The 14,346-nt window shown below is 55.5% G+C and overlaps 1 protein-coding gene across 1 annotated transcript in view; it reads right to left on the reverse strand.

The window, feature by feature from the left end:
- Nucleotides 1-14,068, reverse strand: part of NECTIN1 (nectin cell adhesion molecule 1) — a 68,447-nt gene extending 54,379 nt beyond the window's left edge. Inside the window, exon 1 of the mRNA XM_068989008.1 lies at nt 13,990-14,068. Coding sequence (XP_068845109.1) covers nt 13,990-14,068 — 79 coding nt within the window. The remainder of the gene's footprint in view (nt 1-13,989) is intronic.
- Nucleotides 14,069-14,346: the final 278 nt, after the last annotated feature.

Genomic DNA, 14,346 nt, shown 5'->3' on the forward strand with positions numbered 1-14,346 from the left:
AAGGAGCAGTAAGCCTGTGAGATGGGGGAGAAGGGTCTCCAAGCCATGCCTCCTGGGTTCCAGGGACGGGGTACTGGAGATGAATAGGGTGGAGACTTGGGGGAATGGGTCCTGACTGACCTCCTCTGGGGGTTCAGGAAGGAGATTTCTGGTTTACTGTTAGGATAAAGGGAAGCTCAGACTCTCCAGTGGCCAAAGACTCATTTCACCACTGGCCCTGGGAATTCACCACTAAGAAACCCACAATGGTCTGTCGGGTGGGGCGGTAGGGGGTGATTAGTGCCTGGTCGGTACTGATGGACTGCCTGTTGGGGGTGGTGGTGGACTGGCAGCTGTAGAATCTGTATCGCAGACTGTAGATCACAAGGTCAGACGGTGAGGTGCCACACCCTGCCACAAGCCGTGGCTTGCTCTCCCAGCCCTGGGACATGCCATAGAGCGGCTGCACCATGGCATGAAGTGCCAGGCGACAGAAGCTGCAGGGAGATCATCCCACTGGTGGCATCCTTCTGTGCACCAGTGACCACACCCATTCCAACCGGTCCCCACCCATGCCCACGAGGACACAGGCTGCTGGGAGAATTTGGGGGCTGCCTGGACTGCCTCCTGGTGAAGCAACTGCAGGCAGAGGGTCCCCTGCCCTCCCCACTGTCCTTGTTATGCCCTGAATCTCTGCAATATGGTCCCTCTCACAGGTCCCTCACCAGCTTAATTCCTTAATTCCCATAGGAGATAAACGGATCTCTCACTGCAATTTATCGTTAATCCAAAGGAAAACAGGGGTTGGGAATGGGTGAGGTGGAGGTGGGGAAGGGGTGGGGTGGAGGTGGGGAAGGGGTTCAGAGGAGATGGGGAGGGCAGCCAACCCACTTTGCCTCCTCTTGGCCCTGGGGCAGTGGCTGTGGCTGGGGACTCCCAGGCTGAAATCCCTGGGTCAGGAAGCCTGTGCCTGGAGCATCACACCTGTTACTGGGGATCTAGACAACTTGCTTCCTAGGAAAGCATCTGAGATGGAGGGGGTGTCAGACTTGGCTGGATGAGGGCATGGGAGAGAAGACCCTGGGTGCCAGAGGCTGTCTTTAAATGCCTGAAGGACAGGACCCCCTGTGCAGAATCAGACGTGTTCCACACAATTCCACTGGGGTAGAAACAGGAGTAACTGGTGGGGGCTTCAGGGAAACAGATTGCAGCTCAGCACGAGGAAGAATTTGGGGTAATCACAACTGTACTGGCTTCCATGTGGGGTGGTGAGCTCCCCGTCACTGCAGGTACTCATGCTGAAGCTGGATGATCATCCCACAGGTCGGATGTGTTTGAGGGGTTTTAAGAAGTGACTGGGTGTTATATTATTTGATTCCCCTTCCAACGCCGAGACTCTGGGTGTTCTGTGACCTACCCTTCTGGTCTTCCCTTCCCCTTCAGGGCAGGGGGTACCCTCTGCTGAGAATCCAGCTGGAAGGCTCTTTCCAGACCTGGGGCTGGGAGGGAACAAGTGGGCTCAGATGTGTAACCTGGCTTGAAGGGTGAAGGAGCACTCACCCTCCTGCCTAGTCACCTCTGTCCCTTCACGTCCCAGGAGGGAGAGTTTAGGGAGAGGACAGGCTTCAGTAATAACCACATGAGGCCCCAGCTCCTTCGCCATCTCCCAGTCAGGCCCCTGCCCTATGGGCATGAAGAGGTGGCACCCTGAGGTGTCACCGGCTGTGTTGGGAGGTCAGAGGGCGGGTGCTATCCCATGCTGGACTAGAAGCTCCAGGAGGCACGAATGGGTGCAGGAACGGGCACACCACCCCTCTCCCATTGCACACCCAGGGCAGTGGGAGCCCCGTAAGTGCTGGCTCTGGGCTCTCAGGGCAGCTAGACTCCTGCACCTGGCGTAGCTTGGTTGAGAGCATGTAACGCTTGCTTCTAACTCCCTCTAATAAGAGCTTCCCTGGTGGCGCAGTGGTGAAGAACCTGACTGCCAATGCAGGAGAAGAGGGTTCGATCTTTGGGTTGGGAAGATCCCCTGGAGAAGGCAACAGCAACCTGCCCCAATATTCTTGCCTGGGAAATCCCATGGACAGAGGAGCCTGGTGGGCAACAGTCCACCGGGTCACAAAGAGTCAGACACAACTTAGTGACTTAAACAACAACAACAACCCTGTAAGAAGCGAGCACAGGATGGCATGGGTCACCAGATACCTTCCCAGGTGACCATGTGGGTGGTTTTCCAGGAGCCCAGGGGCCTGAGTACTTGACCCTTCCTGAGTTGATCACCCTAGAGAGGTCATAGGAACCCTGCAAGGGATCCCCTCCCCCTGCCAGCGTGGTGGGCCATGAACTGCTGGGAGGCTCCTGGGCCTGGCTTCCAGCCCTAGGGAAGGGACCTCCCTCCAGACCCAGGCTCCTTGGGCAGGCGGCAGCTAATAATAGCCAAGTGGTGTAAAGACTCGCTCTGTACCAGGCACTGTGCTAATCACATTACAGGCATTGTTTAGCTCGTCTAAACCTCCCAGTATTGCATCCCCATTTTCCAGTGAAGAAAACTCAAGTTTAGAGAAGACAAGACACAGATATATACTTCGCCACATGTGAGGAATAAAAGGCAGAGACCACTTGGCTCCAAAACAACCAGTGGGTTCAGTCAATTTGCTGGGAAAAAAATAGTCAAACCAGTTGTTTGTGATCCTATAGACAAAACAATTATCTAAGATTGACCTTCCGCATTCTCCAACTGGCGGCTGGGGGGCAGTGCAAAATGCTGCCTCAACAGTCATCATCTTTGCCCGCCCTTCCCCACTTCTTCCCCTCAGGATCCAGATTCTGCCTTTCTCCCACCAGGGAGCTGGATGAGAGCCCCCCACCTCCACGGGGGAGAAGATGGCTATCAGAGGCTGCTCAGGAGCAGACACGCAGACACACACACACACACAGAGCACGTGACCTCATGTGCAGGCACACACACACACACACACACACAGAGCACGTGACCTCACGTGCAGGCACACACACACACACACACAAGCCATAAACCTCTCTCATACACACACAGAGGACATAAAAACCCTTGTAAAGAAACACATAAACCAGCACAAATTATCATTACAGTGCAAACTGTGTACACAAGTGCCGAGGGGGTAGGAGTAATGGTGTGATGGAGACAGGAGAGGATAATGGAGCTCTTTCCTGGCAAGGGTGTTTCTATGCACAGCTGGGGTGTATGCGTGTGTGGAGGGGTGACCTGCAGAGAAGCTCCCTGGTGGCACTGTCTGTCCCCTGTCCCAAGCTCCCAGGAGGGAAGGGGAGCCACCAACACCCTTCCCAGTTATCCCACAGCAGTGCTGAGAGGTGGGGGCCAAAGAGTGTTGCCTTCCCTCCTCCCATGACTAACACTGCCCCTACCCCCACCCCACTCCGCTTCAGATCCGACCTGGAGGCCCATTATCTGACTCCTGGGAGGTGATGGGGGTTGGGAAGGGTGTTGAGGCCCAGGCAGGGGTGGGCACAGGGGAGCAGGGGCCAGGGGCTGTCATCTAAGTTCCCCAAAGGCTCATCCATCAACCGAGCGGAGATAATCAGAGTGCGCAGCCGGCCCAGGATGCTGATTACTCTCTGGGCACCACAAACACAGGGGATAAATCTGGGAAGGGGCTGGGAAGGCGGTGTCTCGGTAGCAGGGCCGACCACCCTGCCTGGGAAGGGAGAGGTGGCCTATCCATCATTCTGAGAGATGCTGCAATCTAGGCCACTGAGATCAGGTTGTTTGGGGGTGGGGGAGGTGGGCAATCATCATAAAATAATCTACAGTGCAGTGTGGCTGCTCTGCTCTGGTCTCATTTACACTCGAGGAGAAGCCTGTCCCTGCCCCTGCTCCAATTTTTCACTTGGGAGCCACTGCAGAAGCTTCTGCCACTGACTTAAGGCCCTCAAAGGAGGCCTGGCCCAGAAGGGACACAAGAGGAGCATCCAAGTGGCTTGACTCAGAAGCACCAGTGGGCATCACAGGCCCTGGGGTGGGCAGGCGCAGGGCAGAGCTGGCTCCTTTGTGCTGACGAGGCAATCCTTAGGTCTGCATGGAGGTCAAATAGGTCTTAAGACCTCCTTCCGCCATCACTTCCAAGTCCTTCCCAGGGAGGGTAGGGGGGCAGATTCCAGCCCCAGGAACCGATCCCGCAGCTCTGGCCTAGGTCCGGGCCACAGAGGCCACTCTGTAATTCAAGCTAACGGAGCATGGATAATCTAGAACAGCAGAGAGTCTGGGAGGAATTTCTCTTTGGCGTCGAAACATATCAGATGACTGTTTTGCAGCCGAGTTACCTTCCTAATTAAGCAAGGGAGTTTGTGAGGCCTGAGCGCACATGCTGACCTGCAGGGTCAGGGTGTGGGGCAGGGGTACTGGCCCCAGGTGACCCTCAAGAGGACAATCCACAGGTGGGCCATCTGGACTCCACACTTGGTCCTCGGCCACAACACTGGGAAAGGGCGTTGATTTTTCTGCTCCCACGATCGTCCTTCCTGGGAAGTTCGCTACCCTAGCTGTGAGGTGGCCAATGCCTCTGTCCCCTGGGTCCCCATCCTGAACCTGCCTGGGGCATAGGAAGCACCAAGCCCTTTCATCCCAGGAGATCAAAGCAGCTGGCACGGGTAAACACCCTAAATCCTCTCCCTGCCCCGCTCCCCAGGTAGGGGCCCCTCCCTTGCCATCTTTTGGGATCTCTGGGTGAGTGCAAGAGAGAGGGGAACCTTCCAGAAGCTTAGAATAGGAGCTGGCATAGGATCAGTTTGCTGAGCCGTGGACCCACCCAGGATGTGGAACCAGCCTGGAAACACCTGCTGGGGGCAATTCCAGGCAGATTCTGTGAGGGGCGCTATTATACCTGCCTCTGGTCTCACAGGGAGACATGGTGGGAGGCCCTCAGATGGCATCAGTGATGCTCAAAGGCTCAGGGGATGGAAGAGCAATAATGTCAAGACATCTCCCTCCAGCAAAGGCACATTAACAGTCCCAAGACACAACAGTGACAGTGGCAGGATACACCAGGAGTATAACAACTGTACTTCTAGTACCTATAAGGTATCCAAGAGATAAGGTAGTAACAACCGCTGAAAATTTCTGATGATAAGCATTAATAAGCCCCTAATGCTCCAGGAAGGCCCCAGTTCATTCCTGCATCATCAAAGGGAGCAGGTGGGTAGGCTCTACGATGTTACACAGGGGTGATAGGCATTCTGGAGGCAAGGTCCTATGTTCCCCAGGCTTATTAAGGATCATGGACATTGGGCCTGATTTCCTGAATCCAAATCCTGGCTCTGCCACTAAATAGCTTTGCGACCAGAGGCCAGTTACCTAACCTCTGCTTGGGCCTCATTTGTTCATATGTTAAAAATGAGGAGAAGAATCCTCCACAAGAAGTAAGTATTGTTATAGAGATTGAATAAGTTATTACCGGCAAGATGTTCGTAACAGTCTCCGAGTGTCTAAAAACTCTTGAGAACAGTTTGCTGTTGTTATCATCATCACTGTCCAAACAAACAATGATGTATCCACCTAGTAGGTACTATGCAATGATGTATCCACCTAACATTGGACTATGTAACGAAGTATCCGCCTACCGTGTAATCGGTCCACAGAGTGGCCAACCCTGTGCAATGCCCTGGGGAGTCCAAGCCCCCTCAGCAATGGACCCTGTCCTTTTGGAGCTCTCAGTCTTATGAAGATAAACCCCAGGCCCAAATAACTAATGGAAAGATGTAGAGTGGCTATTGCCATGGGTGGCATGGATGAGGTGCTGCAACAAGGGGTGGTTCTCTGAGTGAAAGAGGTCATCTCCAGTGGGGGGCTTCATGATGAAATACTCTCAACTTCAGTTTTTGGATATGGGAAATAGGGGAGGGTTGGGGGGAATGATGCGTGCAACGGCACTGGGGTGGGAAAGTGCACAGACTATGTGGCTGGCTGGGAGGGGTGGCTGGAGCTGAGCCAGGGAGGGGGCAGCCATCAGATGCTTCTGTGCTTGTGAGCATCCTTTTCAGGCGAGGATTAAGTATATTCATCCAAGAGACAGTACAGGCAGTTTGGAGCTGGAGAGCCAGGAGTCGGGGACAGAGGTGACCCAGGGGCTGCTTCAGCGGTCCCCTGAGTGAGAATACTGCTTCCAGCCTCTCCTGCAGTGGGACCCTCATCAAGCTGCAGCAAGGCTGGCTTGGCTCTGAGGCACCTTGTCTACTCACTTTGTCCTAGGAGCTGACAGCATTTGCCCAAGAGAGACCAGGACTAAGGGAGGGGATACCTGGGGTGCTGCTCAGGGGCCAGAGAATGGACCCCATGGGGGCAGCCGACCAATCCCACTTGGGGCTCAAATTCCAAACAAGCTTCAGGGTCTTACAGGGGAGCATCCATCAGGGGCTGGTTCAAGTCTCCAGCCCCCTTTTCTCCAGAGCAGGGCTGACTTGCTGACATCTGCCCAAACAGATCAGCACTCCCATCTCCGCTGACTCATTTGGCGGGCGCTCCTGACCTGAAGTGTGGGCTGGCCTGCATGACCCCTGCACGGAGCACTAAAAACCAGTTACTCCGGCCTGGCACTCTCTTTCCTCTAGAAGACTGGGGCACTAAGACGGGGCAAGGTTTCCTTTGCCCTCATCTTGCTTTTCATGGCTACATCCACTGGGCCCTGGTGATGTTTTGGTGATGGGCTGGTCTGCAGGTGGAAAGAGAGATAAAGCAGAAGGGGGGGGGGGGAGGGCAGAGAAGCTGGCTGTCAACAGGCACCAGAATTTGCTAAGAAAGGAATAATCCTGTCTTTGGTGGGACGAACCCCAAGATGCAACCAGTGCTCCAACACAGCCATTGTGGGCAAGTTAATCTACCTCAAGGAGAGGAGTGCGACCAGGAAGCTCCCCACTCCCATCCTCCACCACCCCAAGGCCGCCAGATGGTGAAACTGCATCTGTAGGGGATGAAAAATGCTTCTGACATGGGGCCCCCAGGTCTCTATCCCCACCTTTCGGACAGAAAGGTGGGCTACCATTCAGACGTGTCTCTTGAGAGTATCCCCAGACCTGTGGCTGTGAGTGGGCTTGTTGTCCCTGTCCCCAAAGGCCTCCTCCATGGAATGACAGTGTTTTGCTGAGCTTCTCAGAAGGTGGACTCCCCTGCCCAGTTCTGGAAGGAGCTGTGTCCTTATTTTCTGAAGGGAGGGGGCAGTGGTGGTGGTGGCGTGTAAAACTGAGGGTCCAAGTGGGCAGGAGGAACCCCATGTTTCCAGCTTTGGGGAACATGCATTCCAAGAATGCACAGATGGAGGTGGGGAGGGAGGACCCTACTCAAGCCCGTAGATCAAACTCAACTCCCAGTGGGACATTCCTGTGCCCATGGCCACTGGCCTGTTTTGCTGCCTGGGCCACGCCCGCAGCTGTGTCCCAGTGGGGCCACCAAGCCAGCGGAACTAATGTCCTCTAATGAGATCCGGGCCAGAGTGGCCGGGCGGGTTTTATTGTCTGTGGCTTGGTAATGAGACTCCTCATAAACTGGGAATGAAACTGGGATCTGCATGGACCAGAGAGGGGTGGGGGTAGCCCAGGAGAGGGACTTAACTCTGCCTACCAAATCTCAGCCCCTCCCGTTCTCCACTGCTCCAGTCAAGTCCACAAAGCTTTCTGAGCATTGCCAGCACACCGGCTGTATGCCTGCCTGTGTCCTGGAGCTCTGTGCTCACACCTTGGGGCCATGCCCACGTTTTGGGTCAGATCCTGGGAGTGATGCTCTAGCATTTGGAAGGATATGCTCCCCTTGACCCATTCCCCTAGCTGTTCCGTTACTGGGCCTCTTGTGCTTTGTGTCAACGTGAACTGCGGTAAGCTCCAGCAGGGCCACCCTCTAACCTATATATATCTCCATGTATATATACCTCGCTTCACCAGGTGGGGGATGGTATAAGCTGGTGGTTGCTAGCAAAGCAAATGACTGCCCCACTGGACACATTCTGTCATGATCTGGCTCAGCCTCTTTTGCATCTGTCCGTCCCAGTCCATCTCATCTTTCCTCATCTACTGGATTTGGAGTCAGAAAACCTGGCGTCTAATCTGAGCTGGGCAGCAAGGTACTAGATCTACACCTCACTTTTCTCATCTGTAAAATGGGAGAACTATTGATACCCTGTACATGGGGTTATTGAGAGGACCAGGTGAAATTATGAGCTGAAAAGAGTATCACAAATATCTTTATTATTATTGGTGAAAGCATTCAATCTGCAGCAGGAGAAACTGAAGGACTTTCTGTCAGTGAGAAGGGCATGACCTCTGGAGGGATCTCTACTTCTCCGGCTATACCATCTTGCCTGAAGAGCTGGTGCATGGACTGCTGGGAGAGGGGCCTGTGGCCCGTAGAAGTTTGCAGGGGCTGAGTCCCGGGTTCTCCATGCCAGCCTTAGGCTGCCACCCCAGCCAGTGTTCCAGATGGGCCGCAGTGCCTAGCTGGGTTGCAGCCAGGGAGTGAGGTGGGTGCTGGGGAGAGCCCTTGGCAACAGGCTGCAGAACAAAGGCCACACAGCACCTTCTGGTCGTGCAGTGCACGACTACCAGGGCTGGGCTCAGGTAGATGCCTGCAGCCAACCAGGCCACCTGAGTCCCCCACGGCTGCTGCAGCCCTTGCTGTCATTTCCAGGTGGGGAAGCGAGGTCAGCAGTGGGCAGGCAAATGAGTGGCTCTTTCTCAAGAGAGTGTGCAGTTGGCAGCGCCCAGCTGGCAAACACAGAGGGAGCCAGGACCACTCAGAGGAAAGGCATAGAACACAGGAGTAGCTGCCACTACTGCACATTTATCACAAGCTGGGCAATGCACTGAGCACTTTTCAAACATTACTGTTGCTCTAATTTTCATAAACCTTTGAAAGTGTAGTAGCAGAAACCCATTTTACAGATGGGAAAACTGAGGCCTACAAAGCAATTTAACCGGGCCCATCAGGCTAGCAAATGGTAGAGCTGGGATTCAAATACAGTCCAGCTGGCCTCGCTTTGCTGCCTTACTCTCCTGGGCAGTCAAGATGGGGTGATCTCCAGGTTGTGGGGAAAGGGACTGAGCTATCTGCTGTTCCCTCTGAACTGGGCCCTGGGACTACAGCTGCTCGGCCCCTAAAAGACTGTGAAGGCACAGATCTCATGAGCCACTGAGAATACATACCTACTGCCCCTCCCCGACCCGAGGATAACCCTTGGGGTTACCCATTGCCCTGAACAGCCTACATACAGTCTGTGATCAGGAAGGCTTTCTTTGTGTCCTTAGGTTTCTCCTGTGGCACTGAGTTAATCTCTCCTTGTCAGAGTTCAGATATTAGGTCCGATGTGTTTTCGCTTATCTTTCCCCTCTCCCTATTTTCCAGTTCCAAACAGCACAGGAGAATCCAGAGCTTAAAGGGTTAACTGGGCTAAGGAGTGTTATCTCCAGCTCAGGGCTTTCCCTGTGCAAGGTGATCCCAGCTCAGATCTTAAGTTACTCCAGCCCCAGCCAGCACATCTGCTGCTGGCTCTACAGACCTGGTCTCTATGGAGAGAGGCAGACACCACAGGGCAGAAACACTCACCAGCCTGACTTGGGCATCGGGACCTGGGCTCCCAGGACTGCCCTCTTCCCCACCGCTTGCCCTTCATTCCCACTTGCCTTTCCAACAAGGGGACTACTGCTTTCTGCTCTGTGAACTGGGGTGCTCCAGGCACGTGTATGCTGCTGAACTGGGCACACATATGGTTCTACAGGGTTTTTCAGAGCCTATGACTCAGAGCTCCTTTTTAAATGCCCAGAGTACATCACCTTTCCCTAGATGACCCTTTTCCTCAAGTATTCATGCAGGAAGCAGAGATGCCAAAGTAGTAGCTGAAAACCTATTTCCTGTGGCCCCTCCTGGCTGCTCAGGAATCCTGAGAAGCAGAGGAAAATCTCTCCAGGTGAGCATCTCCCTGTGAGGATCCAGAGGCCCAGCCTGACATCAAGGGCAGAGCAGAAAAAGAAAGGGGTACTCAGGCTTCTTACCCCCAAAGGGTGTGGCAGATCAGTCTTAGAAGGAGCTGGCTAAGGGCAAATCCTAGGTCTCCTCCAAAGTTACCCTCACTGACACTGATATAAACACAGGCCTCTCACAAAATCCCAGTCAGAAAGCCATAAGAAATCAATTGCATGTGACGATGCATTTGCTGTATATTTATGCCCCTGTCCCATGGTGACACACAATCCCAGTGCACACACTTGTCCTAATCCCCGTGGCTCTGTATGTGCACAGTGAATTGTAGATGGCCAACACAAGCACACAGTCTTGCACACATGTGTGTGCACCCACTCTATATGATGGTGAGGCTATAAGCAAATTATCAGAAATGTTATAGCCTAAGTCCCATAGCTGGCTATTACTCCTTCTAGCCTGGCCCACAGGCTGACATTCAAAGTTTAAAAAAAAAAAAAAATCAGCAAAACAGGTAAATATACATAGATACCCTTTCTGCCCCCACAGCAGGTAGGAGCCATTCGATTTACCAGGTTAACCAGGAAAGACACAATCAGGAAAATTGAAGGTAAATTTACACCTCCCTTGGGTATTTTCTGTTTGTGCTGAACAATGAACATTAGTCAGCTGCTAAACAATGGCAGTTATCAGAGGCACAGCAACTGGGGCTGCCCCCCGGTCCCCACCCTCCCCAGCCTGGCCCACTTGCTCAGTCGTCAGCACTAGGGTTCTGGCCCGAGACCATCCTGGCTGTGCACAACTGGGTCCTGGATCAGGCCAACGAGGTGGATTTATTGTGCAAAATTGAGTGGCCGAGAAGGGAATGGACATCATAGTCTCGGCCAGCATCAGGCAACCAGGGGCTGCCTGTCCCATAAACACAGAGAGTCAGGCTCAGAGACACCTTCTAGACCGCTCAGCCCCAGGTGCTGGGCCCAGGCACTGCAATATCTCCTCCTCCTGCCTTCCAGCCTTGACTATTTGGCCTTGAATCTGATTCGGAGACACTCCTCTGACATGGGCACTGGGATTCTTGCTTATATTCGCTTGCAAACCCCAGGCCGGCGGAATTGGTTTTGCCATAATGTCCTGCCCAGCAAGCCTGGACACACCACTGTCTGTGAATGATGGGGAGACAGGAAGATAACTCAACAGTCCTGACTCCCCGGGTTTCAAAGAAAACCATCATGACAGCGAGTTCTGCATAGGCTGCAGAGAAGAGGGTGCTGCTGTGGCCCGACAGGTCTTCCGAGGGTGTGCATGACACCTGGGGTGTGTGTTCTCTTCCCAGACAAAAGGTTTGGGGAAGCCAATTAGGGAGGGTGTGGTGTAGGTGGGACACCAGCTCAGCACACCTGCTTCTAAGGCAGGTTCTCTGCCTCCTCTCCTGGGCTGCCCCTGTTCCTCTGGGATGCAGCCCCCGGGGTCCCACTGGCTCTCTCCTCTGAGTGATCAGGCAGAAACCCCAGACTCATTTCAGAGGCTGATGGGGCTCCACTACCCTGCCTGGTAAAGTCTGTGTTGCTGAAGACACACTTCAGTGTTTACACACCAAGAGCCAAATTTGGAGTGTTTTGAAGTCAGGGGGCCACCACACAGCCCCAGGGTGGGGGGGGGGGGTCCCCGTCTCCCATCTCATCAACCTCCTCTCCTCATTCCTCTATACTCCTTGCCACAGCCCAGAGGAACCCAGAAAAGAGCATCAGGCTGGCAGGTCCCCGTGGAGAAGGAGGTTGCCTGAGGGTGATGGTAGATGGGGTTTGGAAGGTGACTTCCCCCAGCCTCTGTCCAAGTGTCATGTGGGCACCGCCACATCCACCTGTCTTTTCACAGAGGCACCAGGGGCGCGGGCACCACGTAGAGGAGCCTGGCTGGTCGGGGAGCTCTGGCTGCCCCGCTGATGCTACCCAGCCATGACGATTAGGATTAATCAGGGAGTGCTTATGAAGTGCCCATCTGAGCTGTGATTCCTTATCTGCGTCCCACTCCCTCATCTGGAGTTTTGGTTGGGGGGGCTGGTGTCCACACTTGAGCAAGGTGAGAGCATCACCTCCCTGCCCCCACTTCCCGAGTGGGATGGAGCAGCGCAGGCCTCCACCCCTCCAAAGATGGAATTAACTACAGGGACAGCACCACAAAGCTGGGAGAGAGCGCGACAAAAGGAGGGGGGTGAGTTCACTCCCCCTCCCCAAATCTTCCGCTCTTTGTCTGACCCAGGATTACATTAACCCCTAGTAGGCTGGACTAGTCAGGCCCCAGGAAAGCTGGTCTTTTGCTGGGTTCTGAGTGTGGGCAATATGGAATTGAAGGGTTCCAGAACCCCGGTGGTCAGACAAATGCTAGAACCAGAGCTTTCAGCATCTCCTGTTGGCTTCCCTGGAGGTCCAGTGTAAGATGAAGACCTTTCATTCTCACCAGAACCACCCTTGCTGCAAGGGACTCAATCATGCACCTTTGAAATGGGCAGTGACACCTGTGTGCCCTGGAATTTACCCTCATCGACACAGCAGGGCAGCACCCCTACCCCCTACCCCAGGCTGCAGGGCTGGGGGCACCCTGGTGCGCCTTTCACAAGCCACTTTGGAGCCATGGGCCACTCGGAGACATTTGCTGAGCCCTGGCCGGGAGCTGGCGGCAGACAGGGTATAGAAGTGAATGAGGCCAGGTTCCTGCCTTCCAGGAGCGCACCCCAGCCCCACGTCTAGGCAACAAACTGCCGTTTGTGTCTGCGGCATGGAACATATCTCCTCCATATCTCCCTCCGCTAGCAGCGAGCGGAGCCCAGACCCAACATTCTTGCCCCACGCAGAGCTGGTCTCTGCACTTTCATCCCTTCTTTTACCACCTAAGGCCAGGGCCACATGCTTCAACCGAGCCCCCACAGTACCCCGCCCTCCCCAACTGCCCCCGCCCCGACCCCAGCTAGGGCGGGAGGTCGTCTCAGATTTCTTCCACGAAGGCTGGAGGAATCTCCACCCCAGCCGCGCCGGTGTCCCCAGCCACCGTGGGAGCCGGGCAGCTTCCCCAGGGACACAAAGGGTTAAATCCAGCCGCGGGGACTCGGTCGGATTTGCCTCCTAAACGCATTTTCCAGTTCATTCCCCAGCACAATACTCCCGGACCGGTCCCAGCCTCCGCCCCTACCCCATCCGTCAGAGGGGCCACCGGGGGCCACCCCGGGGGTCGGGCGTCGGGTTAACCCCTCGGCCGCCAGCATCTCAAGGAAGGACACGCGGGGCATCCTCGGGAAAGTGGGTCACGCAGCCACCTGACTGGCACGAAGCCCGCGGCGCCTCCTGCGGGAGAGCCCCCCAAACTGGGACCGGAGTTCCAAGGCAAAGCCTAGCTCCGCGCTGGGCGGGGAGATTGCGATAGCGCGCCGCCGGGCCTCACCCTCCCGGAAAAGAACCTCAGGTGAGCGAGAAGCCGCCTCTGCCGCAGGAGCCTGCTCCCCGCGCGGGTTGGGGGGGAGGGGGGCGACGGGAGGGGGCCGGAGCGCCCAAAATCTCTTGGCAAAGGGGCTGGAGGAAAAAAACCCGAAGCCCCCGCCACCCCTTCCATTCGCCAAGCCCACAGCCCACCAGCTCCGAGACTGACGCCTTCTCCCTGGGGCTGTTGTCTCCTACCCCGAGACGGTGATTACGGTGATTATTTTGCATTTATGTAACATGCAGTGTTTCCAAACTGCTTCCCGAGCTGAGAACTGGTTATTAAATAAATAGAACGCTATTACATATTATTATTTTTTGTGTGTGAAAAACTGCGCGGAGAAAGTGCTTTCTTGCTACACAGAAACGTGCATCCGATTGCTTCCCTGCAGGGCAGGCTGTTGGGCTCCTCAGACTCTCTCTCCGCTGAACCACCCGCACCCCCCTTACCTAAGCCGTGACCCAACTTTTCTGGCTCCTCTCACTCCCTACAACCCAGACGTGCCCGCCATCCAGCTCCCAGCCCCGGGGAGGCACTGGATGGGGGGTTGGGGGGTGGGGAGGCAGGGGGCGGAACGCGCTCACCTGGGAGGAAGAAGGCGGTCAAGCCGAGAGCGAGTCCCCACCAGCGTCCAGCGGCGCCCGCAAGCCCCATCCGAGCCATCGGGGGCCGGGGGTCCAGCGAGAGGAGCCGCGAGGAGAGCGCTCCTCGCGCTCCAGAAAGCAGCCCGGAAGACGAAGGCGATCCCTGCCGGCCGGCGGGCGCTCCGAGGATCCAGGTCAGCCTCAGCCGTCGGCCGGGGCGGGGTGGGCTGGGTGAGATCGGCGCGGCCGCAATCCGGGCCCCGGGCCGCCGCCGGCTCAGAGGCTCGGCAGATGCCCGCCGCAAGTTGCACGAGTCATGCCCCTTCTCCTCCTCCGCTCTTCTCCCGGCGCCGGTCC

Source organism: Capricornis sumatraensis, chromosome 16 (genome assembly GCF_032405125.1).
Source record: "Capricornis sumatraensis isolate serow.1 chromosome 16, serow.2, whole genome shotgun sequence".
Lineage (NCBI taxonomy): Eukaryota > Metazoa > Chordata > Mammalia > Artiodactyla > Bovidae > Capricornis > Capricornis sumatraensis.